This window comes from Zea mays, chromosome 6, assembly GCF_902167145.1.
Source record: "Zea mays cultivar B73 chromosome 6, Zm-B73-REFERENCE-NAM-5.0, whole genome shotgun sequence".
In the NCBI taxonomy this organism is placed as follows: domain Eukaryota; kingdom Viridiplantae; phylum Streptophyta; class Magnoliopsida; order Poales; family Poaceae; genus Zea; species Zea mays.
The window spans coordinates 149,769,311-149,797,211 of record NC_050101.1 but is presented as its reverse complement, the minus strand read 5'-3'; the positions used below and the strand labels follow the sequence as shown (position 1 = coordinate 149,797,211).

At 46.4% G+C, this 27,901-nt stretch overlaps 1 protein-coding gene across 2 annotated transcripts; it reads right to left on the bottom strand.

The window, feature by feature from the left end:
• Positions 1 to 73: 73 nt before the first annotated feature.
• On the bottom strand, positions 74 to 27,901 carry LOC103630236 (phospholipase D zeta 1). 2 transcript variants are annotated; one of them, XM_008651305.4, is made up of 20 exons: positions 27,414 to 27,901; positions 22,820 to 22,921; positions 20,957 to 21,075; positions 20,643 to 20,784; positions 20,366 to 20,533; positions 20,109 to 20,282; positions 11,303 to 11,542; positions 11,103 to 11,219; positions 7,450 to 7,589; positions 7,197 to 7,346; positions 6,964 to 7,120; positions 6,366 to 6,896; positions 5,083 to 5,193; positions 4,692 to 4,838; positions 4,430 to 4,627; positions 3,890 to 3,991; positions 3,561 to 3,692; positions 1,205 to 1,270; positions 765 to 826; positions 74 to 689 (listed from the first exon to the last, which is right to left on the bottom strand). In XM_008651305.4, exons 1-20 carry the CDS (start codon positions 27,708 to 27,710, stop codon positions 440 to 442), a joined length of 3,405 nt encoding a protein of 1,134 aa, XP_008649527.1. In that variant the 5' UTR covers positions 27,711 to 27,901; the 3' UTR covers positions 74 to 439. The 2 variants fall into 2 exon arrangements, with proteins under 2 accessions (XP_008649527.1, XP_035816081.1); XM_035960188.1 differs by having other exon boundaries at positions 20,643 to 20,813; positions 27,414 to 27,855.

The window sequence follows — 27,901 nt, the reverse complement described above, 5'->3', positions numbered from 1 at the left end:
ACTTAAATCCCGTCCGGGGTTCTAGGGGATTGACTGGGAAATTAATCCCCAAGAATCCTATAAAGGATTTACGTTTCCAAACTAGCCCTTATATTTCTGGATAGTGTAGCAGGTACACAATAGGATAGGAAGAAAATGAACTGCTATGGGAGGTGTATATTCATTCCAAAGAAAATGTGTTGAACTAAGGAAACTCCTATTATTTGCACTTATAAACAATGAATTTGATTGTTTCTTTCCCGAAACTAAAAGTTGTTGGAACGAATGAACTATACTGATATACTATTTTCTTTCTAGGAAACAATTCTAATACTCTAATGGTATGATAATATATTAATTTTTTTTTGTTTCCTATTTGACAACATGTGTAGAGCATCTACAAGGTGATCTTTGCAACATGTACAGCCGGTTGAGTAACTTTACGAGGCAGACAGAGAGGCTAATGGAAAACCTGTGGTGATGTGTAGTACTCACTTTCACTGAAATATGGTCTCAAGTCCTCTTGGCACATGAAATCCAACGGAAACGAAACAAGGTGGCCCCTGACTAACTGTAGTCTGTCCATAGGGTTGATACTTTTGAGATCACCCTCTTGGTAAGCTTCTAGCTTCTCTTGGGCAACACCCAAATCAATTGTAGTGTGGCCAATTTTGTCCCTCAAGTGAGCAAAGCTTTGCCGAAATTGAACCCTGAATGGACTAAATGTTTCAGAGACCACAGCACTTGACACAAAATGCAACCCCAATGTAGGCTTAAATTCATACCTTGAGTGAATGAGATCGTTGGGTACACACCCGAAGACATCTTGGTATATCATGGTATTTGTCTGCCAAACACTAGTTAGTATATATGTATTTCAAGAATAATATTTACAAAGGTATTGAAATAGTATGTACACATGATACAGTATTACAGTTTAAAACCAATTGAAAAACTCAAGGCAACCTAATCGGATATAGGGCCTGTTTGGTTTGATGACTAACTTGCCACACTTTGCCTAACTTTTCTGCCTAAGGTTAGTTATTCAATTTGAACGACTAACCTTAGGCAAAGTGTGGCAGGTTTAGCCACGAACCAAACAGCCCCATAGGGTTTCAGATCAGTTATTTATTTATTTTGATATGAATTTCCATAATAAAAGTAATAGCATCAGAATTTAGTGCTACTGATTTGCCTTAAAAACTTCAGCAAACATTTATCTCACCTTGGCAGTGGCCATCCAGATATTTTTGAATGTTGAATCATCTATAGGATCCATGATATGGCTAACCTGAAAGTGAATGTATTTTGTTTAAAATTGCAATGCAACAAATATTGTTGACTGTGTTAGCATATTGTGTATTGTGTCACTGTAATATATTGATATATATATATATATAAACCCCCTGCCTAATTAGGTTAGGATTTTCACTCCAACATGGTATCTAGCCTGCAATTCTATCTCCTCCCCTCCCTCCCTCCCTTTTTGTGCTGAGCGCCGCCAGGGCTGCACCCATGGCTGGTCTCCCTTCTTCCCACCGGTGGGCGCTTGCCGGCAAGTCGCAGCGATCGGCGGGCCGCCACCATCGGCGCGCCATCCCCAACCACGGCGCCTGCCTCTCCATGCGCGACGTTCCCAACCGTGGCGACTCCCCCACGGCGCCGCCTCTCCACTCTACGCGACCAAGGCTGCGCTCTTCCCCACGCATGCCGACAACCTTGCGCCCCCCTTCTTCCCCATGGGATCTCCTTCTACGGCGACTGGTGTTCCTCCCCCCTTCCCCACAGCCACTGGCGACCTCTCCCCCACGGTCGGCGCCGCCACCCAATGCCGCCCTCTTCAAACCGACCGACGCCGCCGCCCTATCCTCTACTCCAGCAAGCGGACTGCCGCCACCTAGGGCTAGCCTCCCCTGCCACAGTCGGTGCCACCCTGTCCACTGCTCTGGCGAGCGTGCCATCTTCCTGCTCCCTTCATGCGCCACCATGGTTCCAGAGCCCACCCGTCGCCACCCCTGCGTCGGCGCGTGCCTCGCTACCGCCGCCAACGTCAACTTCACCCATGCATCTTCCGCTCGCTTGGTCGATGGCCACGTGGGCCGAACACGCTTGGGCCCTCACCGTCACAGTCGTATCCAGTCTGCATCCCCTTGCACCGACGCGCATGTGCCCGTCTCCGTCGTCACCGGTGCTTATCTCCACGCATCATCCACGCCTGTTCCCATCACACCGACCTTGTCTCTCCTTGCGCTCGTCGCGCCTGCCCCTACACCACCGGCCTTCAATGTCTCCACCTCACTTGCCACTGTCAAGGCCGACATGGCCGCTGCCCAGGACTACAAGCGTGTGGCGGCCCTTGCTTGGGAGCACGAGCGTAACGTGGCTGATGCTCTTGCCACTCAGCTGGCCAAGACGAAGTGTCACCTTTTCGGCTCCTCCGTCCTCAAGCCTCCTCTGGCGGCCCCAGTGCCACCTCCTCCTGCGGAGTACGAGGCCACGGTCATCAGCCACCTCCACGCTCAGTAGGCCGGTGCCTAGAACATCTGGTCGCTTGTCTCTGTCGTCCTCAACCCCTCGTCCACCCACTTCGCTGGACTGAAGGTCTCGTCGTAATCCACTACAAGACGATGTTTGAAGCCACAAAGAACCCACTGGGCCTTGCAACGATCCAGAGAGCCATCAACGTGAAACTTGTAGAGGAAGATCCACTTGCCGGTGACAAGGTTGGCACCTAGTGGGAGAGGTACAAGGTCTCATTGTGTTGTTGGACAGCAGTGTGGGTGTAGCGTACTCCTCTTCCATCAGTGCGTGGATCAGTAAGAGCGGCATGATATGTCTTGGGGATGGGCGAGAGTGGTTTCGCTACGAACAGTGCAGACTGGCAAAAACCATGTGCAGACCGCCTTGCTAAGTGTGGCCTGCCACATCAACAAGCATGTCCTTTTTGTGACCAATCAGAGGAAACAATCAACCATATTCTCACATCTTATGTTCTATCCAGAGAGATATGGGCTTGGGTTTTCGGAAATCTCAATTTAGCTGCCGTGCAGCAGCCTAATTCCTCTAGTCGCTTTATTTCTTGGTGGAGGCAGACCACTAGAGCTCTCCCGAAGGATATTCGTAGAGGTTTCAGTTCCCTAGTTATGTTGGTCCCCTGGGCAGTTTGGAAGCTTAGAAACGCTTGTGTTTTTTAGGGGCGTCGCTCTAATGTTCAGGGTGTTCTTCTCTAGGTAGCAGGGGAAGGCCATTTGTGGCGTCAGGCAAAGGCTACTGGTCTACAGGAGCTCCACCTGTGGACTGCTATCCCCAGGCCATAGTTGGTCGTCTGGCTGTTAGCCTTGGTAATGTGTTTTTGGGTTTGTGGTGTTAATATACATGATGTACTCGAGAGGTTTCTGAACCTCTTTGTATTTGCTTTTCTGTCATAATGAATTGAAACACGGTTCTTCTGCATTCTTAGAGAAAAAAGAAACATAAATTGCGAAAGGAAGAAATGCACATTCTGATTCCATCACTTGTTGCTTACAACCTAACAGCAGAATATGATTAACAAAGAACAAGGCAAAGCATAATGGTCAAACCTCTCCTGGATGAAGGCCAAGGTGTTCCACCCACAGCGAGAGGCGTAGGCTTAAAGAGGACTTCCCAGCTTCCCAAGGTCTTCCATCCATTTTTGAATTAACAACCTCTTTATCTTCGATGACCACAGCAATCTACAAGGTGGAAGGGGAGGCATCATAACTCCAGCACAATACAAGGTATTTGCTCTTAACTTAGTACAAAGAATGTCCATTGCGCGATGGAAAAAATATTCTCAAGTTAGCTCTACTTTAAAATTAGATGTACTCAGTAATGAAGTGTCTCTTGATTCTTATTTCACGGAGTGCATCTAACTGATACAAGTGCATACCTCGGAGTCTCTTGATCCAAGCAAGCTTCTATCATTAATATTAGCTGAGCCAATCAATGTGATGCGGTCATCAACTATCATTAACTTGCTATGTACATAAATCTGGAAATGGGACATTGTTAGAATGGTATCCTGAATACATTTTATATGCTGCTCCTCCCAGTCTATTTTATAAGACATTTCGCATATGTCAAGGGTCAAACTTTATATCTTTGACCAATAATTTGGCAAACAGTTGTTGACTATTTTAAATACAAAATTGATACTATTAGATTTGCAATCAAATGTACTATCCAATAATCAAAAGTTTATAATCATGTTAAGCTACACCTTATAAATTGGACCGGAAGTAGTTCTGCGAAAGATAAAAAACAAAGTGTGATGATGACGAGCAATTCTCCTGCGTTTTTTTCAAAAAAAAATAAAAGATGATGACGAGCAGTTCATTGCCTCTTCTAGGTAAAATTCATGATGCTCAGCTGGACAAGAGTGAGGACCCTGGGGAGGAACAAAACATGCACAAATAGAAGCTCATCATACCTGACTAGTAACCAAGGGACCCCCATCATGGAGTTTACCATGTGCTCTAAGCCCATAAAAGGAGATGTAATCATGTGCTTTAGGTCCAATAACATCAAATAGATTCTGAAGAATCGAATTAGAACCTCTGCAGATAGTCCGATATTGCCAATGCATGATTGCCCTGACTGATGCTGCTCCACCATCATCAATGCCTCCCTGTCATGAGATTATGTAAGTAACCAAGCATCGAACATATCTCTAACTTCTAGTAGAAAACTACCTGAAAACCAGGTAAAAGAGGTATGATGATGATGGCCTTAAAGCGCTTTTTCTCTCTTTCAGCTCTAAGTATGCGCCGATACAATGCTTCCAGTACGCGGTTTTTAATCGTATCATCTCCTGACAGACCCGATATGAAAAATTGATTCTGCAAAACGTCATAAAAAGGATGTTACAAAAAATTTGGTAGTATATCTTCACTGTTTAGTAACTAGGTGCTTAGCACTTAGTGAAAAAGTGTTAATTTTGTTTAGCACTTAATTTCCCCTCAAACATAAGCAGAAAAATGAGTTAGAATAATGCATGGAAAACTCCAGTTTCAGATCATTATCCGTAAAAAAATACTGAAGTTAAGAACTCAAATCTAAAAGGTCAAAGAAAAAGGCACAAACCTCAATGTATACGAAGTGTTCTGCCTTCTCAATCAGAGAAAAGTAGGCATTGTGGATGCTTCCTTCAATTTGAGTGGTCCCAGCTGACCATTGACCGACACTCCTAACAACCTGAGCGAAAAATCACACATTCATAAAATACTTCAATAAAACAATGTATGCAAAAATACACATGTCCGTTCGAGGTGAAAAAAGCGTACAGGCATGTCTTAAATACTGCAGAAGGACTGAATCTTATCAATGTTATATTAAATTTATCTGGCAAGATATAGAAGGAATGTATATGGTGTAGCCACACTTGAAGTTAATTATGTTTTCCAACACATTTGTATGAGTCAAATATGTAGATAGTCACATAATGAGAAGTTGACATCAAGAAATCAGGACACTAAAGGCCAAATTGATAGACAAAATCTTCTAAACAGTTTTCAAAGTTTCAAACTCTTGTAAAATGACCCAACAGATAATGCTGATATGCGTACTGGAGAATCAGTCCCCCTACCTCTTAATCCTCAAAAGAACAGTTTAATTCAAAAAAAACTTTACAATGCCTTACATAGCAACAGGAGACTAACAATCACACTGATATTAGATATTACTAACCAACGTCAATGAGTAGAATCTGCACTATATCTGTTTGGACCATGTTAGCAATCCCTATGTGTTCCAAACATTATTAGTACAGCAGTTACTCTTCTCTGTTAAATTAAATTAGCAGTTTTGTGCTGGTTCCACTGTTCTTAAGGCGTCGCCTAGGCGTCCGGGCGGTGGTCTAACGCCTAGGCGCCTTGCCCGCCTACCTCGCCTAGGCGTCGCCTAGGCGCCCAGGCGGTGGTCCAACGCCTTGGACCGCCTTACCGCTTTAAAAACCATGGCTGGTTCATTAAAAAAGAACTAGTACCAGAGCCATTTGCAAGACAAATAATTTCTAACATAATGTTGCATTTGCATATGCTATAAAATAAAAGCCGTCATTTTGTTTGTTTCTTAGTAAATTTCAGTTTCATAATATAGCCACAGACAACCAACCAAAAGAAAAACTTATGATTGGTGAAGCATATGTATACTGCTCCCTTTATTCCAGATTGTAAGTCGTTCTGGCTTTTCAAGATACATAGTTTTTGCTATGTATCTAAATTCTAAACATACAGAACGACTTACAGTTTAGAATAGAGGGAGTACTAAATAAGAGAAATTGCACCAGAGAAACTGTTGTCCATGGATCCTCATTCTTTGGTGTTTAATACTACTTAGAAATGTATTGCAGAGTACCATGTACTGACCTGACAACGACATGTTACCCTTGGACCAACTTGTCCAATATCAAGTAATGAAGCAACTTGGTTGCCTCGCTCCTGCATTTCCCACCATTTTTTGTCAATGTGATTCCTATCATCTTTTGACGAATCAAAACGTCTAACAGATGATGGCTCAAGGGAACTGAGATTGTCTACAAAACTTCTCATAGGTAAATCCTGATGAGAAGAATCCAGTTTTGCCTTTCGGTTGAGCAAAGGCTGATTAAAGTTCTTCTTGTTTAAACGATCTGAATGGTTAATATCTAAATCATTCACCCTTAAATCTGAACTGGATAATTCACGAGGTTCAAGCTCTTGAGGTAAGAGCAATGGAACATCCTGACATGATGTGCGTGATGTCAAGACTGGCTTTCCAATATCAACATCCTTATCATTGTATTGTTTACCCTCAGCCTCATCATTTGTTTCTTTGCTTCTACCCTTGTAGTGTGGAATTACCATGTGGTAATGAGGCATCAGTAAGGGAATTGCTTGCTCATTTAGAGCTTTGTTCCTCTGAAAGAAAAAAAAACAATTAGTTTACCGCTTTCTATGATAAGCAGACCACAAGGATATAAGCAACCTTTGCATAATTCCAGCGCTGAACAAAATGCCTCGCTACATCACGGCAAGGTGGGCCATAGAGAGCACACTGAACATCATGCCAAGGCATGCGGGGATATTTATCACGGTCCAGCTCATCTTTCATGGTGTCCTCCCAGGAATTGGGTTCAGATTCCCTATTTACAGAGATGAAGTGACATTTAGGGACTTTGCCCCATACATCTGAATGGGTAGAAGATAACAACAAAATACCTGGGATTGTAGTAGTCCTTTCCTGGCCACATCTCTGGAGGAGAATCAGCGACTTTGTGCTCAGGACTATCGTAGCGACCAAAGCACAGATCAAGACCTCCAATATAACATACTTGATTATCAACAATCACAATCTTCTCATGGTGTGACCTTAAAGGCAAAACAATAAAAGTAAAAAAAATTCAGATCAAATAAAATAAAAAAAACTTTTTATTTAACAAAAAGGAAACAGGGAACAAAAAATCAATCATACCACAAGTATACACCACTTGAGAAGTGATCAGGGTAACGCAGAACTTTAACATTTTCATGAATGTTAAGTAGCCTCTGTTTACTGTATAAGCTGTTAATTTTCAAAGCAAGAGCAACTTCCTTGTACAAGAGAATGTAAATCTGCAAAAATGAATTCAAAATTTCAAAGTCATCCAAGATAATAAGTAATTATAAAGAAAGTCTGAATCCATTTGATGCTATTTTCTGTGTTCTTTTTTTCTCGAACCACACAGGAGAGCTGCGCGTCATTTAATTAAGAAGAAAAAGACCCCCCCCTCCCCCCACCCGCAAAAAAAAGATTATACACCCAGGGGGGTATTACAACTCACACTTACACAGTACCAGGCCCATTCACGACCAAAACCTGAAGGGCAGCAGCCCCAGCTAAACATCAAAGACGACCTTCAGCCATAACAGCTAGCACAACACTTTGGACAGTAGGCCTAGTACCCTTAAAAACGAAGGCATTCCTATGTTTCCAGAGCTCCCAGGCAATAAGAATCACTAAGGAATTAAACCCCTTCCTCTCTTCCTTGGGCAAAGCAGCAGAGGCCTGGCACCACCAGGAGTTAAAACGATTATCAATCCTGGGAGGCCTAACTACCGGGATGATCCTGTTAAGCACTAAGCTCGATACTTCCCTACCCAGCAATTGCAGGCCTATTGGTCTGGGAGGGCTTGGAATTCATAATCTGGAGACGCTTGGCTGGGCATTACACATGCGCTGGCTATGGCTTAAGAAGACTCAAGGTGACTGTCCATTGGCTAAGCTGGAATTGCAGGTACATCCGAATGTTACTGCCATGTTTATGGCTTCTGTTGCGTCGTTGGTCGGAGATGGAAAGAACATCTTATTCTGGACCGACCGGTGGCTCCATGGTCAGTCCATCCATCAACTTGTGCCTGCTCTGATCTCCCATGTGCCTAGAAAATATATGAACAAACGCAGAGTGAAGGATGCCTTGGCAAACAGACAATGAATGAGGGATATTACGGGAGGGTTATCGGTGCAGGCCATCATGGATTTTCTTTGGCTATGGAGCCTGCTAGAGGATTGGCAGCTGGAACCGGATGTTCCTGGTCGCCATGTATGGACACCCGCGGCCTCCGGTACCTACTCCTCTAAGTCAGCTTATATCCGGTTCTTTCATGGCTCTATTGAGTTTGAACCTGCTTCTCGCATCTGGAGGACTTGGGCACCACCTAGTCCAACATCGGTTCCTAGCTGCTAGCCACAAAAAGATTTTGCATTTTGGCAGCGCCCAAGATTTCCAAATGCGTCTCCAAGGTTCAAAAACAATAGATCCATTGTAGAAAGCCAAGTAAGCTGATTTTGCTATGTATTGCTGAGTTCCAAGCATATAGAACAACATAATTACCTTGGGAGACCTGTTTGCATCAGCTTCTGCATACACTTCAATTGGAAGCTAGCTTTTATGGTAGATTTTCCAAGAGGCAAAGCAGATAAAAGCGTATCGGAGTTGGTGGAGCCAAAAGGGATTAAGGGAAGCAAAGGCACAACTACCGGCATACCCTCACCTTCAGCCACCTTCACTAGTGAATATTGCAGCAATGGGTGACTGGAAAGCATGGCAGCAGAAGAAATCTCTCTCCCTGCTATCTGACAGGTAGGCAACAGAGAAGAGCGTGAAAAGGGAGGAAGAGCCAGGAAGAGGCAAAGATATGCAACAGCAAGCCATGAGCAGGGTGAGCATGACATGGGAACAGCTGGCCATGTGTGGGGACGAGGACAGAGTGGTGTCTTGCATGCGGCCGAGGAATATTACAGATGGTGGGTGGCATGCGCCAGGGAAGTGAATGGGAGCTCAACTGGAGGACAAGACTGCAGTTGGGGAAAGCTGGAGGTTGGCCATGTTTAGGGGAAAGAGCCTTTCACGTTGTATCTGAGAATCGACAAAGAAGCATGCTGTTTCGAAGCGTCAATCATTTTTTCCTTTCGCAAGAAGCAGCCACAAAAGCTGCCTCAAACAGAGATTTGTTTTGGCATGCTTGGTTTTATATTTACTCATTTTACTTCTAATAATAAAGGCATTTGGAAAAAAAATTGTTGCCTCAAGAAACCAAAGTGACAGAACCAATTCACATGTATAGTTTATGAAGAAATTAATTTATTTCTTGCAAAAAATAACTTACGATACATGCATATGTTAGTATGTTAGCAACGGTCTCCATACTACCATTCAATTCCAATTAGAATGGTAGGTACACAGCATTTTCACATGAATAAAACAGTTACTGGTATATTGCATATGTTATCAGTTAAAATACCTGTTCCAGCCATTCTAAATGTTTGATTAAAATAAACGATCTGGCGTCCTCAGTTCCAGCTTACATGGAATGGGAGGTAAATGAAACTGTTTTATTTATTCTTACAGGTTCAGTTACCTACTCTCTGTGAGTAGCCCATGGCTAAATAACATTTTCTGGTGCTCCTTCCAGCATGCCTTCACGGGTAACGGCCTCACCCTCTCTATTACTGTTTTATGTCCCCTAGGCATTAAACTATGGCCTAGGCTAGCTTACTATGAAAAAAAAAATCCTTGGGAATAACATGATCCATATAATGCAGCTTCTAGGATATTAGGTGTTATAACTTTAAACACAAAACTAGAAGAGTATCTTCAATAAGAGTTTGTACATATCACTTTAAATATTTATGAACATGTTACTTGTGCATTTATCCCAGATTTAATCTCATTAATTACCCAACAGTTCCTGACACAAAAAGTTTGACTGAGAAACATAAACAAGTTTTTTCCATCACTACTCGGACAATAAAAAGCATAGTATGTTTTTTAAATAATTTCTTAGTAAATATGAACATTAAAAATATATTGCCACTAATAAGGCCTCTTTGGAAATACTATTGTTTCTTCAAATAATTTCATATTAGATCTAATAAGCGCATGATACAACAAAACCAATGTTATTAAAACGACGTTTAAACGTCAAAACGGTAATTAGAGGTTGAAACCACGTTTTGGCGTTCTAAACTGTAAAACAGCGTTGCATGTGTTTTAGACCATTAGCTACTTTTGGGTCCGGTCTGTTAGTTACTCTTGGGTTCAATCCGGCTCATGGGTGAAGTTTTTGGTAAGGCACTAACCTCTCTATTTTGGTATTTAACTTTATGTTATTGTCTGAAATAATGATATATTGGTATTTTTCCTATGTTGTTTAAAACTACGTTTAAACTTTTAAAAGTCAAAACTTCACTCATAAGTGTTTCAACGTTTTATCGTTTTAATAACCTTGAACAAAACTAAAGCATCCACTGTTAAGAAATGGCCCAATACTTTTCCTTTTTTGCCACAAATATTAAAACTTTGCGAAATTCAGTTGTCCTGTGCGTCATAACAGATTGACAACTATTCTATCGTTTCAAACCTCAGATGTATCATCATCCGTGGCAGATAAAAAGCAAGGAAGGATAGGGACATGCAGGTGGTGAAATCCTAGAATGCAGAGGTATTTCTCAAATGTTCATTTAGCATCTGTTCTACTATTTTCTTGTTCTCTTTCTTGTATGGCCTTGTTAGCCATTAGCATGCATAAACCAATTTTTTGTCAATTTCTGATGAAACTCGTAAAAATAAGGAGCAACGATGGTACCTGTACACCCTGCTTAGCTCTTGCTTCCAGTAGAGCATCAAGTCTAGATGATCCATGATGTTGGAATGGGCGTCGAAGATACAACTCTGGGCAGAGCCACCAGCCAGTAATAAATATCTGCATCGAACTTTAATCATCTTCCTTAACAAACAGGTAGAAAATTATCCTGTAGTAAATGTTGAAGGAAATAAAAAGCTAACCTCCGATTTGGCTTCCTCAATGGAGGATGCAATAGCTTTGAATGCAGCTTGCCCATCTACAAACCATTGTACCATACTCCCATCTTCCAACAAACCCCTCGGTGGTGCAAATGAGCCAAAACGATGAGGATAGCACCAGCCTTCTGGAGGTTGTCGAGCAGCATTTATTGCAGTAACCCAGTCCTTAACCCTAGAAGAGCTTGTTGCGCGTAGCTTTATTGTCCGGCCACCAGAAGAAACCTTTCTCCAATAAAAAGCACAAGGTTGTTCAGAATCAACAGGAAAATAAAAGGTGCAATGGCGCATAAAAGATCATTCTGCTAAGTTGATCAAAATGTAGCGAATCAACAACAACAGACAGAGAGTTGTCATTATTTTATCATCTACCATGCACCTGATGCACCACCTGTTTCTGTCAGATTATGTGTTTACTGTTGTAATGGGTCTTTGTTAGATGTATTGTGTGCGTCTGATGTATTATGTGTGATTATCCTTGTATTGGGCCTAGGCCCACTTAACACTACTATTAATATATCACCCAACCCTAATTTAGGGTTAGGGTTTCACTTCTATCATGGTATCAAGCTAGGTTAGGGTTTCCCTCCCACTCATGACTGCCAGCCGCCGCCGGCTCCTCCACTGGTCGGCCACCTCCTCCCCGAGCGGCTCCTCCTTTGGCCGGCCATCTCCTCCCTAGAGTGGCCCTTCCCCTGGTTGGTCACCTCCTCCCCGAGCGCTGCTCCTCCCCTGGCAGGCCACCTCCTCCCCCAAGTGGCGCTCCCAACCCCGACGCTCCGTACACCGCCGCCGCAATGCTGTTGGAGCACACGCAAAGATGAGGAGGTGCCGCTGCAGCAGCTGGCGTCCCCAGCCACCTCCGGATTCCTAAAGTCCGAGCGCGGCAAGGCGGTAGTCGCGGCCGCCCTCAACTCGAGCGGCGACCCAATCTCTGACCGAGTCGGGCCCGCTGGAGGCGCTGCTACATGGCCCTCAACCGTCGTCCTTCCTGTCTAGGTCGTACGACCTCGTGAGCGAGCCGACGCTAGACAGGATCCTTGTCGGCCTTCTTCCAGCCAGCACCACCGCCCCCCGTCCGGCCAGCGCCGCAACCTCGTCCCCTCCTCCGGCCAGGGCCGCCACCGCCTCTTCTCCCATGTCCGATGGCCGCCTCCACCCTGGCTTTGCCGCTGCAACCCTTCCTCTTCCCTCCGCGGGTACAGCCGCCTCGCTGACCGCGGGTGTCGTCGCCTTCCCTCCCCTCAGCGCGGGCACGGGCCTCCACTCCGCCGCCCTGCTTGTAGGCGTCGGCCCTTGCCCCACCCTCATGTCCGACGCGGCCTCCTTCCTTGCGCCCGCCAGCACCTCGGTCTCCTTCGACGATGTGGCTGCACCTCCCCTCTTTCTTGCGCCGGTGTCTGGCCTGACAGAGCCGCCACCCTCTCCTGCGTCAACCGTGCGCTGTCTTGGCCCCGTGAGCACAAACGCTGCTCTTCCTCTTGCCGCTGACGAGCCTCTCCCCTTTCTTGTGCTCGTGCCCTCCCATGCGCTTGCTGGTGCTCTCTCCTACACACAGAGTCCGGCTGCGCCCTCCGGCACACTTGTACACGCTCCTGTTGTGCCCTCAATGTCCCTCCTTCGCTCCAACGCGGTTCACATGCCTCCCTATCGTGTTCGTGTGTCCCTTCACAACGACCTGCTTCTACGAGGCACTTTCATGCATTTGATCAGATCATGAACCCTGTTCTTTGTGACTGCGTCGAGTTTTACCCTCAGGAGGGCCACCACCCTACTAGGCCGTTTTTGCTCCCAAGCACCGCGATTGTCTCCATGACGATCGAGGTCCTATCATCATGTTCACTGCCGACCCTAGCACCCTTTGCGGTGGCTCTGTGCCTCTGTGGGGGTGCCCCCAATGACTCTCTCATCCTTTTCCATATCTTTGTCGCCCCTTCCTCCCACCGACTGGGTTGCCGACAACGGCGCCTCGTTCCACACCACTCCTGACACCAAAACTGTCACTTTACCCCATCCCCATAACCCCACCTCTCCTTCCTCCATCATTGTCGGTAATGGGTCGACTCTGCCTGTCACCTCCGTTGATGACACAGTCCTTCATAGTCCTTTGTACCTCAACAACATCCTTGTGGCTCCCAACATCATCCAGAACCTTAGCTCAGTCCGTCGCTTCACTACTGACAATCGTTGCTCTATGGAACTCGATCCTTGGGGGCTCACCATTCGGGATCTTACCACTCATGTTGTGGTTGCTTGATGCGACAGCTCCAGCCCCTTATATCCCATTCGCTTCCCCACCCCACCTTCCTCCGCCCATGCTACCACCCTACGCCCTTGCCTCCACTTGGCACCGTCGCCTCAGCCACGACGTCCTCTCTAGACTCCCGGCCACCTCGGCCATCCCTTGCCCCCGCGGCAATGCCACCTTGCTTTGCCATGCGTGTCAACTTGGGCGTCACACTCGCTTACCCTTCTCTTCTTCCATGTCCAGAGCTACTCGCCCCTTCGACCTTATACATAGTGACCTCTGGACATCCCTTGTTCCAAGCATCTCCGGTTATCAGTACTACCTAGTCATTCTGGATGACTTCTCTCACTTCTTGTGGACCTTTCTTCTTCGTCGTAAGTATGACACCTTTCCTAGTCTTTCTCACTTCTTTGTGTGGGTGTCGACTCAGTTCGGTCGCACCATTCAGGTTGTTCAATGTGATAATGGACAGGAGTTTGACAACTCCACGTCTCATGCCTTCTTTCTCTCCCAAGGCGTGCCGCTACGGATGTCATGCCCTCACACCTCCGCTCAGAATGGTTGTGTCGAGCGTATGATTCACACCACCACCAGCATGTTGTGTTGCCTCCTTTTTCAGGCTTCTCTTCCCACCCGCTACTGGGCTGAGGCGCTGAACACAGTCACCTACCTCCTCAATTGTCTTCCCTCCAAGGCGCCCCATCCCACTCCGTTTTTCGCCCTCTTCGGCACCACCTCCTCCTATGAGCACCTTCGAGTCTTCGGGTGCGCTTGCTATCGCAACACCTCTGCCACCGCTCCTCACAAACTTGCCCCTCGATCCTCCCGTTGTCTTTTCCTCGTATATTCCCCTGATCACAAGGGGTACCGGTGTCTCAATCTTCTCACCCATCGCATCATCATCTCTCGTCATGTTATCTTTGATGAGAATGTTTTCCCCTTCTGACTCCCAACTTGTCGATCTCGATTCTCTCCTTGATGCTGATTGTGTCGATGTTCCTATTTTGTTGCCCTCTTTCATGCCACCCACGACCCCGTCGCCTTCGCCTGCATGACGCGTGGCCCCATCGACCCCGTCTGCGCCACACGCAGCCCCGTCGACCCCGTCTGGGCCATGCGCGACCCCGTCACCTTTACTTGCGCCACCCCGCCGACTCCGCCTACGCCACCTCATGTGGCCCCACCGTTGTCCGTCGAGGCGGCCTATTCACTGTGCTTTGCGGACCCCATCCACGTCTACCAGCGCTGTGGCTGGGCCACTACCCTGACTCCCTCTCGCGAGGAGCCGCCGGTGTACCATCCAGTTGCTCTCCACCGGGACCCTAGGCACGTCCACCCGATGGTTACCCGGTGGGCCGCTGGTGTTCTCCGACCCGTTGCCCGCCTGGTTCTCACGACGTCCTCGTTTGTCCTCCCCGGCGCTCTCCCCCGAGCCGTCCTGTATCCGTAGTACGCTCGCCGACCCCAATTGGTGGCGCGCTATGGAGTACGAGGCCTTACAGGCGAACCACACCTGGGACCTGCTACCAGCACCCTCCAGCGCAAATGTGGTCACCGGGAAATGGATCTTCAAGCACAAGCTGAAGATGGACGGCTCCTTGGATCGGTACAAGGCTCGTTGGGTCCTGCGGGGCTCAGCGTCCCAGGGTCAACTATGACGGGACTTTCGGCCTCGTGGTGAAGCCTGGTACCACCCGAACTGTTCTGACCGGCTCTCTCACGGCCTAGCCAGTGCATCAGCTCGATGTCAAGAATGTCTTCCTCCATGGCATTCTGACGAAGACGGTGTATTGCACTCATTCGGTTGGCTTTGTGGACCCGGCGCATCCCGACATGATCTGCAAGCTCAACCTCTACGGCCTCAAGTAGACACCCCGCTTGGTACAGTCGCTTTGCCACCTTCTTGCTCTCATAGGGCTTCGTCGAGGCTAAGGCGAACACCTCCATGTTCGTTTTCCGTCGCGGTCTAAACAAAGCGTACCTCCTCTACGTCGACGACATCGTCTCCAAGGCCTCCTCCCACGACCTCCTGCACCGCATCATCTCCTCCCTCCAGCAGGGGTTCGCGATGAAGGACCTAGGTGAGCTACACCACTTTTTGGGGATCACCGTGGAGCCCCGATCCCAGGGCCTGTTTCTCCACCAGCGTCAGTACACTGTCGACATCCTCGAGCGCGTTGGCAATGGCATGGCTGACTATAAGGCCAGCACGACTCCAGTGGACACTTAGGGCAAGGTCTCCTCCGATGACGGCCCCCCAGTGGTTGATCCCACCAACTAACTACCAAAGTCTTCTAGGTGCACTGCAGTACCTCGTCTTCACCCGGCCCGACATCGCCTAAGCCATCCAGCAGGTGTGCCTCCATATGCACGTCCCGCGGGAGCCACATCTCACCGCTATGAAGCGGATTCTACGGTACCTCCGGGGCACTACCGACTTCAGCCTCCTTCGACGGTCTGCGACCACCGACCTCGTCGCCTACACTGACGCCGATTGGGCCGACTGTCCTGACACGCGCCGGTCTACCTCCGGTTTTGCCATGTTCCTTGGCGACAGCCTTGTCTCCTGGTCCTCGAAGCGGCACCCGGTCGTCTCCCGCTCAAGTGCCGAGGTTGAGTACCGCATTATGGCCAACGGCGTCGCCAAGGCGGCATGGCTACGTCAGCTACTTCAGGAGATGCACAGTCCGCTGAAGCTAAGCACACGTGTCTACTATGACAATGTCAGCGCCATGTACCTCTCCACCAACCCCATCCAGCACCAGTGCACGAAGCATGTCGAGCTCGACCTTCACTCCATCCGCGAGCGTGTCGTTGTTGGGGATGTGCACGTTCTTCATGTTCTGACTACTTCTCAGCTCGCCGACATCTTCACCAAGGGTGTCCCTATGTCAGTGGTTGAGGAGTTTCAGTCCAGTCTCAACATCTGTCGTGGCTAGAGTTTCGACTGCGGAAGGGTGTTAGATGTATTGTGTGTGTATGATGTATTGTGTGAGATTATCCTTGTAATGGGCCTAGGCCCACTTACCACTACTATTAAGGTGTTGTTTGGTCCGTGTAATTGTAACGTATTCCGATTTCAGCTGTAAGTGTTTCCATCTGATTTTGTTTGGTGTCGGCCGCCTGTGTAATCGGATACAAAGTAATCAGATACGGGACATACACTTTTGTTACCGCTCCTTTGGCTCTGTAATCCGATTTCAGCTATTTGACTTTGGTTAGTGACGTGAACCAAACAAAATACGTTTTCGCTTACGCTGAATCAAATCACAGTGTCATCTGATTCCATTAACGTTACCCCTCCGTGGCTGAAACCAAACACCACCTAATATATCACCCAACCATAATTTAGGGTTAGGGTTCCACTTCTATCAGTCTTGGCCTAGCCCATGCCCATGTACTTCATACAGTACCCACCCTGTTTAGGGTCACGATTTCCAACAAGGTACCAAGCCAAGTTTCTCTCCTTACCTCCCTTCACTAGGTGTAGTCGCCTGCCGTCGATTGCCTGCCTCCATGGCTGGCCCCCCTCCCTTCTCCCCTCCCCATCTCTCCCGTCAGTGGTCTGTCGTCGCCGCAGCCACCCGTGCGCCAACCGTTGGGCCGCCTCCCTCGCCCCCGAGCTAGATGTGCCTAAGCCCCCAGTCACTGCGTCGGCTGCAATTGCCTCCACGCGGGCTATGCTGGCCACTCCCACCGACGACGACGACAAGCTGCTGGCCACGTCCTCGGTCCTCCGCGCATGTTGCGTCAGATGCGCTCGTGCCCGCACCCACCTCGGCATTCGTCCCCATCGCCGCGTGGGCACACACGACGACCACAACTCCTGGGCCCCACCCGCTTGTGTCAGCCATGTCGACCCCAGCACAACGCCCTGTTGCGGCCCCTTCTAGCCTTGGTGCCGCCAGCCTAGGCCCTGGCTTCGTGCCCCACTTCGTTGACGTCATTGCCAGCCACTCCACATTGGTTGTTGCCTTTACCACTGCCAAGGTGTTTGTTGCCGCTGCTTGGCAGGCCTCGTCATAGTTCGACAAACGAACTTTAACTTTCAGATGATTCTTACACTTTTATCTTGTGACCATGTTATTAGAACTATGTGATCACCCTTTCAGAAGATTCTTCTACCATGGGCCGTGGGAATAGAGTAACCAGGAAGGTTTTATTTGTATCACAGCAGCGTTTCAAAAGCACATATGTTTTCTATTTCTAGATTGTTGAGAGCATCTCTTTTATATGCCCATAGCAATCAAATTTTACTAGAGATAGTGACGGATTTTGAAAGAACAAACCTAATGTTGGAGGCTCCCACATGAGTGGGGTCCGGGAAAGGGATAAACTGAGGCAAGCATTCCCCCCGTTGTTAGATTGTGTTGTGTCTATGGGCCTAGAGCCCGTGCCATATGGCCTATTAGGGATAGGCTAAGGGATGCAATCCAAGGCTATTAGTATATATATTGTACCATATTCCCAAACCAATTACTCATCGAATTATTCTCCTCTAGCATGGTATCAGCTAGCTACCAACCCTAACCCCTCCTTCCCTTGGTTGCCAGCACTTCCCTGGCAACCGCCGCCAACCCCTCCCTTGCAGTCGCCCCTAGCCCTCCCATGGCTGGTGTGCCCGTCTCCTCCACTAGGGAGACCTCCCCCTCTCATCTCACCTCTCCCTGTTATCCGTGGGCTGAAGTCGCCGACACCATCCCTTTGTTCGTCGGCGTCACGAATATGCCACTGTTTGACGCCTCGCAGCCGCCGTCGCCCCCGGTTGTCATTGTCCCACACCCCGTCGGGGTGAGCGCAACACACCTGGGCGTGGGCGTGTTAGGCGCTTGACACCTCAGATTCGGCCCTGCCCTGACCACTATTGTCAGAGCCAACCTGATCCCTCACCCCTAGGCTACGTCCCAGTCGAATTTGGTGCAATTGGTGGCGCAGGCACGCCCATGGGTCCTCCCCACCCCTCCAGCGCCATCCTTGCTCCCGACCCTCCAGTTTCAGCACTGCAGACCTCCCTCCTCCCCATGAGGTAGCTACAACCCAATCCACACTCGTCACGGCACTCACAGCCACCAAATCTGCAGTTGCTACTGCCCAAGTGTGAGCTGCTGGCTGCTCTCGTCTAAGAGCAAGAGCGCATTGGGGCCGATACACTCTCTCGCCAGCTTGCGAATGCTGAGCACCACCTCGAAGGTCCTACCGCCACCGACCCCCTCCCCCAAGTACCAGAAGGCTAAGACCCCTCTGGCATATGAGGCTACTGTCATCGCCAACCTCCATGCTAAGACGGCTGGTGTTCAAAACTTTCAGTTCTTGGTTTTTGTCCCTCTACTTACGCCCTCTAGCATGACCTTGTCCTTCTCACATGCAGTGTTACGCTCTCGACAACCACGTCGGCATGTCCTCACCGACATCGTGTGTCCCACTGTCCTATCTTGGCACTGAATGGACAGTGTTGTCCTATCTTGGATCCTCGACACGGTCATCATCGAGCTATAGGATATCATCCGTGAGCGTGGTGGCATTGCTCGCCAAGCCTGGGTTGCTATTGAGGAGAAATTCCTCGACAACCGTGAGGCCTGTGCGCTCCACCTTAACGCTGCCTTCCAAACCTTCGTCCAGGGTGACATCTCTGTCATTGAGTACTGCCACTAGATGAAGGACATGGCAGACTCTCTTAATGACTTCGGCGAGACTGTCTCAAATCACACGTTCATCCTCAACCTTCTACAGGGCCTCAACGAGCGCTATAATTACCTGCAGACTTAAACCACGTGATCTGTCATGTTCCCCTCCTTCCACGAGGTCCACAGTGACCTCATCTTCAAGGAGATCACCAAGGGGGCTCAGGTCCGCTCCGACACCACAATGGTCCTTCGCAGCTCTAGCTCTGGGCAGCCTACACGCACGACTACTTTAATTCAAGCTTCAAGGGGTTTATCCTCGCGCTCACCTACTCCACCAATGTCAGTAGCACCGCACCCTCTACCAGCTCTAGCTCTAGAGGTGGTACTAGCTCAGGCTCCGGAAGCGATGGTGGTCGGCGTCAGCGAAGGCTTGGCCGTGGTGGTGGTGGCACTGCTTGGTTGGCACTCTACAACCTGTGGACCAATCGCACCTCCATGTGGCATGGCCCATCCACGGGTGGTCCCCCGCCGCGCCCGCCACAGCCGACTCTCCTCACAATGCCCATCGTCGACGACTTTGGTTGTCCCCTCAGACCACCTCCACGGCACCTCCGACACCACACCACACCAGTCGCCACTTCTCCCTCTATCACCCCACCCAATTCAGCCATGGACCTCGTGGATCAGGGGCTAAGATCAGCAATCACTTGCTAACTCGTTTAGCACGACTCTGACTCTACCTACCATCACCGACTGGGTGGCCAACCCCGGTGTCTCCTACCACACCACTCCAAATGCTGATATACTCTGCTCCCATCCACACCACACATCTCATCATGGGCTTTCAAACTACTAAATTATATAAGCCAGAACAAGCAAACTTCTATCTGAACACAACATTTTTAAAATGAAAAGGTACCTGGAATCCAAAATGCAGTGGATTACGTTCTTTAATCTCTTTTGCTAAAGAAACTTGGCCTTCTCCAGTTATATCCATATGTGGCAATGCATCAAAAATAATGACGTCTAAAAGCTTTGGATCAAAAGGGTCTTCAAGCAAAGCCAAGAATCCTGGCTTCAGGACAGCCCAGGTCTGTTAAGGAATAACCAATTGAACAACTCAGATACAACAGCCAAATATCTGTAAACAAAGCAAAACTGCAAAAGGCTTAATACCTTTTGCCAATTGCTCTTGCAACAGTTAAACAATCCACATGAACAGCATCGTTTTTTCCGGTCCTTTTGAATCTTTGGTAAATGTCCAACTGAAACATTGTCTTCTTTTAACTTGGGACCATACTCAGGTAAAAATGACAAACATGACACCTCCAAAAATTTGCAAACCTGTAGTGCAAATAAATTGAATAAAGATAGCCAAATAAGGTGTTCTGATTAACATTTTAATGTTCAATTATGAGGGTGTCTACTTTGAAATGTACAAAGCTTTTAGTACCTCCCGTGAATTGACGATATCCAAGTTCCCTAAGAAATGGTTTAGATATTCTTGCATTGCAACTTTTGCTCGATCAGAAATAGAGTTTTGACGTCCAAGAGCCGGTCGAATGACAGGTAAAACAGCACTTGAAGGAACGTTTCTGCCACAACAGGTTCAATGTCTTGCTTACTGCATGCATGGAATAAAATATGGAGACTCAACTGCTCTAAGGCAACATACGATGTGATAAAAGCATACCTATATATCAGTTACTAGTTAATTATCTATAAGACTATAATAAACTATCATCACCAATCTAGAAACATGTTTACCTATTTCTAATTGAGTTATCATCAGACTGTGGTGGAACATTTACATCATCCGCTTCATCCTCATCATGTACTACTGGCATATGCTCCCCAATTCCCAAATTTTGGAGCCATTCTTTGACCTTCAGTGACAATGCAAAAGTTAATTCAGTAATTCAGGGTTAAAGTTGAACATGTCCGATGAGGAGGAAACGTAGAAATGGCATAATGCAAGGTGCTCAAGTCCAAAATAAAAATATATTTTTAAACCAAATATTGAGAACCACCTTGCTTTGGGATTTTTTCCACAAGCACGCGGGGGAGAGCTGCGCATCATCGCATTAAGGAGAAGAAACAAGAAAATGCTTGTGATGTGATACACACACATAACAACAACAAACTTGTTTTGGGGTACAAATTACAATATTACAGAGCTTTAAAATTTAGTGCAGAACATATTAGTTGAGCAAAAGTAGCTACATTAGGGGTTCACTAAGAATGATAGAGCATAATTGTTATATGGTGTGGACTTCCTGTGGACCAATTAAAAGGTTCTGAGACCCACAAAAGCAGTTTCAGGGTTGATCGGCCTAGATTTTTTTTCTCGAATGTGCAGGTTGATCGGCCTAGATAACACCCCCTCAAATGTTAATGGGTCTCTAGTGCACTTTACTCTATAAAATGCAGACTAAGTTTCAAAATATTCTGCGAAAGGGTCTCTAGCTGAGTTAGTTAGGAGATCTGAGTACCACTCCTTAGGTCCTAGGTTCGACTCCCCATAGGAGCGAATTTCAGGCTGTGGTTAAAAAAATCCCCTCGTCTGTCCCACACCAAAGCACAGGTCTAAGGTCCGGTCCTGGTGGACTACAGTGCCGCTGTGTATGGGTGGGGTAGGGGTTCGGAGGTTTTCTCGACCTAGGTGAGGTCTTATTCTTAATATAATATCCGGGGGCTGTCACACCCCCCCCCCCCCAGGTCGAGTTTAGTTTCAAAATTTTGTCCTTTCCTCCATTTTGATTTTTGACACATTTATTCCAAATCCTCTATTGTCTGTGAAGAAGGCCAGGAGTTTATCAAAAGTATCCGAACAAACTAGACCAGATAACTAGATGGTAATAGGTTTTTTCCCTATCATACCCACTTTCATGCAAACATTTATTTGTGATGGCGTAATAATCACTTGTTTCGTATAAATGCTTTCTACCAGCTAACTGAGTCTAGTTATTGTTTAGAAAACAACATTACTCTTTAGGACATGCGAAATTAATTTTTTAGATTCCATCATTTTCTTGTCAAATAAACACTTGACGAACTCTTAAAAGAGTGTGCCTATGTTCTTCAATTGTCTTTTATTGGGCACAAATAATGAAATGAGGCTGCCAATTTAAAATATCAAACGATGCTATGAAAACATTAAAACATTACTATGGCATCTAATCTCGAAAAGAAGCTTTAACTTTCAAATACAAAATATCTCTAAGGTGCTCGTTCATTAGAGATCAGATCAGGTCAGCCATCTAGTTCATGTATTGAGTGTATTCTCAGTCCTGAACCCCTAGTTCTTTACTTACTATGTTCCCTAATACTCCCTTCCGGCATAAAAACATGTTGTTTAGAACGATATGTAGTCAAACCTTATAAAATACAAACATTAATAACTATTAAATGATCTAGACTGAAACATGTTACATGTGTAGTATTTTAGTAAAAAAATGCTTGCAACATCTCATAAATTTGAAAGTTTTTAAGAATATATTCATATGCATTGAAGACCATAAGTCAAATGTGTCAAGTATTTTTTTACCAGAGTAGAGGGACTATTCTGATGTGTACTGGAAGCTTCCATTTTGTAATGTAAATAGGAAACTGATTTCTAGAAAAACTAACCTGCTCCTGCTTTTCATGGAATTCTTCAAGAAATTCACGCCTCTTCAATGCAAAGTGAAGATAGAGAACCTGTGAAGCTTTCTTATATAGACGCCATCTAAACTGATAGAAATAAAAAAAAAGTAAAAAGAAGAAAAAGAATGAGCATACATCAGAAGCAAATAAATATGTATTGAAAGCTGATAAAATATTAAATATGCACAAACTAACAAAGGTATAAAGACTTGTGAGCTTCTAAAGTTATTTATTTTTCATCGTTCTCTGTTCACACCTGCACATGTAGTTTGTTCTGCATGTATATTATATTAGTAACTTCACATTGATTTTCAAAGTCGCCACATGATCCACAACGGTCCAACCGCATAATAAAGTCAGAAGCAAAGGGTAACAAGCACAATGTTTCAACAATATGGCAACAAAATCATGTGTAAGGAAAATGAACTTCGGCCCATTTACAGTTTAATTTTGGTGTTTGATGATCAACATAACCATTTCAACTAGCATTATTTGGTAGTGTTCTTAGATATAGTTCAAAAGATGTACAAGTGAACTTGGGCTTAGGAAAAGTGGTGATCTGGATGATCAACACCTCAAACAAGAATTAGAAGACATGTTGAAGACCTATTAGTACATATAAGAGTCTAAGATAAGATACAAGATGGAACAGGCCTGGATGAAGACATACAAAGTGTGTTGGAATACAAGTGAATGTTCACCTCTTTCTATCAGTTTAACCTTTTGGGCTGAATTGATTGATACATGCAACTCAATATGGTATCGGAGCTAAAGGTCTCGAGTCCCAATCCCGATTAGAGCAATTCAATGAAGTAATAGTTGCTCACTCCTGTTCCACATCTGAGACCTCAGGAAGCCTCCATGTGAGGGGAAGTGTTGCAATACAAGTGAATTGTTCATCTCTCCATCAACTTAAGCTTTTGGGTTAAACTGGTTGGTGCAATAACTCAATACGAAGAAACAGAATAAATCGGATGTTGCATAGTGACATCGAACATGCTCGGTGCAATGTTGAGAAGGGCACTTAATAGCACAACACTATGTCAAAGAAGGGCAACTGCAATCAGACGCACGGGACAAGCAGGTGTGCACTGGACGGGTCCAATGAAGCACCAATTCCCACACCGAATAGGGAACTCAGCGAGGAATGCAGCCGTATTGGAGAAAGGCCATAAAGCATCAGACATGCCTAGTGGCTCACCGGACACTCAATCTCCAACGATTGGTAATGGCTAGAAGCTCAACGACTAGCTGCCATGGACGCACCGGACGTGTTCTGTGGGTGCATCGAACTCTTCTGTGCCTACATAGAAAGGTTGTGCAGTCTCCAACAGCTATATTTTGTTTGGAGGCTATATATACCCCCCCCCCTCCCATGCCCCTTGGTTGGCCATTTGAAGTGTGTGGGAGCTGAAGAACATATCAAAGAAGCTGGTGCTCCATTCTAGTGATCTCTACTTGCATATTGCTTAGTGATACACATGGTAATTAGTGTAGGTGTTTTCTGAAGTGTTTAGGCTAATCAAGCCATCGCTTATGCGCTTGCTCTAGGTTTAGGACTAGTGTTTAATAAGGTTTGCATACATCTTACTACTCGATGCTTGTGTGCATTATTATTGTACTCGAATGGGTTGTAATCTAGCGAGGCCACACCAACCGTGTTTATGATGTGGTCACCACCGTGTACATGAGAGAACGAAGCTCGCGATGGTTTGGCCAGAAGCTCGATAATGAAGACGACAAGGACCAGTCTATGAGATGCCATCTCAGAGACCCACTTACGTGTGGGAAAGGCCCAGAGACTATCCATGGAGTTACCCAACCAAAAACTTGTCCCTTGCGAGAGCATCCTTTTGATGGAGGGTCTCCCAGCCTTCCTCTGATTATGGAGCATGTAGATGAGGAAAGAAGCTGGGAAATTGCTGGAGCCAAAGGGCTCTCCTTCTTGGCTGCCCCCCTGCACAGGTTGTTGTAGGGAGTGTGTGTGTGTGTTTTTTTTATGGATCCTTTCATGTACAAGTGTTACTAGCCTCCATAAGGAGTGCGTTGTTTTTTGGGGGGTCTCTTTAAACCCTTGTCTATCTCTTCTTAATATATATCTAAAACGCAGTCCTCCTGCGTTTTTCGAGAAAAAGGGCTCTACTCTAACAAGGACTAGGGGGGGGGGGGTAAAAGCTTTTTGATACCTTGGTAAAAATATCGATGTCGTCGACGGGAGTTTGTATCTTATCTCAATTAAGATTTCGCACTTTATTTATTGCTTACCTAGGTTGGGTGCTTACTTTCCTAGTTGAGCTTGCTAGGCTAGTGATAGGATTTAAACATAGGTTGCATAACTCTTTTGCAGTAGAGATAGCAACACACTTAGCAAAACCATAGTTGCACATCTAGATAGATTACTTTCTTGTATAGGTTTTGACTAGGTGAAAATTAGAGGCCTTAGTTTAAGACTTAGATTTTTAAGTTGCCTAATTGAACCTCGCCCCGGTTAGGTGTCATGATCCCTTCACCATGCACACAATTGCTTGAAATAGATAATGTGTGTGTATGTCTCAGGTCAATACATCGTTGCTTCTAAAATTTTTATCTAATTGGTTCCATATTGAACACGGACTTATCACAATTGAGTAACTGCCAACAGACGATTGACCATAATGGTCACATTCAATTACGAACGTAAAACCCAAAGCCATTTGCAAGATGAAATATCAAGAACTTGCAAAGAAAAGCACACACCTTAATAACATAGGTACTGGAATCATGTTTGTAGGATTGTAGTTTGGGTTCATGCTTCATGGCTCACCATTTTTTAGGAGTATCATTCGCTAGGGATTGTATTCTTTAGTTTTGTGAATTGGAGGTTGGGCTCTTGATTCAGCATAATATTACAAAGCGAATAGGAGGGGGAAATGCAAAGAAAATGAGACCACGCTAGTTAATACACAGGGGCGTCACTGTCCAAGGTTGCTTAGGGCAGCTGGTTCATACAGGAGGGACTGGGGTGTCAAATACTGCATCAGGAGCCACTGCCAGAGACAAGTAGAGGAGCACAAACATTCCACAATTCTAATTTTTTGCCCCCGTAAAACACTAAGTGTTAAGTAAACTGATACTATAATTTCCACATCCATGTTGGCGTATCTGGCCATGGCCATTAATCCAACCTAGGTGATTAAGGCAATTGACAAGATTAAACAAGGGCTTCTTTGGCGTAGAAGGAAGGACGCTAGAGGTGGCCATTGTCTTGTGCTTGGTTCAAAGTTTGTCTCCAAAGGAGCTTGGTGGGCTGGGAATTTTTCCAATCTTCAAAACTTGGGCTGGGCACTTCAGAGGAGGTGGTTGTGGCTCAGAGACAGATCTTAGTCGACCTTAGATTATTTTTTCCCAATCAAATTCTGAAGTGTGCCCAAGCTCTCCGTGGAAGTGGTATCCGAAGTGGACAATGGATCAGACACGCTTTTCTGGAAAGATAGGTGGATCCAAGGCCACAGAGTTGCTGGCCTTACACCGCAAGTATTTGCATTAGTATCCAAGCGAAGAGCAACCAGTAGAACAGTACTCGAGGCCCTCACCAATCATGCTTGGGTTAATAATATTCAGGGAGCTTTGACTGTTGGAGTCATCTCTGAATATCTTACACTTTGGGACATCATCGCTGGAAACATCCTTTGAGGATCGGTGGAAAACAATCTCTGTTGGTGTGCAGGATCAGATTAAGAGGGGCTTCAACTCCCTTATCATCTCAGGTTCTTGGACTTCATGGAACCTTCACAACAGGTGTCTGTTTGATGGGGTATCTCCTAAGCTTCGCTGGAGCTTTATTAATCGCTAGAAGGAACTGCACTATTGGCGGCTAGCTGGAGCACAAGGCGTTAATTGTCTCCTTGCCCTCATGCGCAGTAAGAGTTAAGTTTAGGTTGTGGTCGACTTTTCTTGTAAAGAGCGCACGTGTTTCTTTGTAATCGAAGTGGTGTGAGTGTCTGGCTTCGTTAAGGGTTCTTATCCCTTTTTCCTTCTTAATACAATAATACGCACCTCTCCTGTGTGTTCAAGAAAAAAATGCAAAGGACAGCACCATGGAATATTTGTTTTTGTTTTACAACCTAAAGATAAGTTGGTTGTGTGATATTTAAAGAGAACAAGTCAGCAAACATGTAAAACATAGTTTGTAGGTTAGAAGAGACATCATTGCTAATAATCTATCCAAACATAAATTTAACTGAAGAACTGCTCATACGCAGGAAGTCAGGAACTGAAATAACATAGGTCAAATTTGAACAACCACCCAACTGAAACTTTAAGACCTCGTGTTCCCAACATAAAACAAGGGGAAATGAACCTTCCTACATAGCCACGGGACTTGCTGTTCTGTCAAAGTCAGCAGAAAGGTCAATGGTGATATAAAAATTTGCAGTAAATCAATCACCCAATTCCATACACAATTTGACAGGAACAGGAACAGATATCTTATGGTTGGATTCCGCCCAATCACACCAAAGTCACAAGATTTTTTTCAAGGTTTAATTCTCCATAAAACAATCAACCAAAACCTCAAAACATTTGGGGAAGGATCGCAGACCTGCTTGTAATGAACCTCGATGGTATAGGAGAGCAGCATGGGCGTGATGTCCCCGGCGTCGGGGCGCGATACGGCTACGATGGACGCCCTGGGCAGCTCGTCGAACACCCGCGCGGCGTCGGGCACTCGGAGCGATGCCGACGCTGAGGCCGCCAGGACCTCCGGCCGCCGCTCGGGTTCCCGCTCCTGGTCAGCAGGCGCCGCTTCGCCCTCGAGGTCCGCCTGCCGCGGCATCCGCGTGTAGCGGTGGTGACCGTGGCGCGATCCTGCCGGCGGCGGTAGGCGCTCCATGTTCATGGATGATGGATACTTCGGGGAGGAAGGACAGCTGGGACGGGATCGATCGGATGGCCGGCGCCCGGCGGAATTGCCCGAGTTTTTTTTTCTTCTATTTGGATTGGACGTGTCGGTTTGCTGGGTTTTTTTTGGACTGCGGGAAACGCAAAATAGAATGGAATGGAAGTGAAGGGAAGAAGATAAGGTAGTGT

Excerpts from the sequence above, each read along its gene's own strand:
- LOC103630236 (XM_008651305.4), bottom strand. The coding sequence starts at position 27,710 with ATGAACATGGAGCGCCTACCGCCGCCGGCAGGATCGCGCCACGGTCAC. Across the intron at positions 4,628-4,691 it reads CTCTTTTACCTGGTTTTCAG|GGAGGCATTGATGATGGTGG; the intron begins GTAGTTTTCTAC and ends ATCTCATGACAG. Across the intron at positions 3,693-3,889 it reads TTGGATCAAGAGACTCCGAG|ATTGCTGTGGTCATCGAAGA; the intron begins GTATGCACTTGT and ends TCCACCTTGTAG.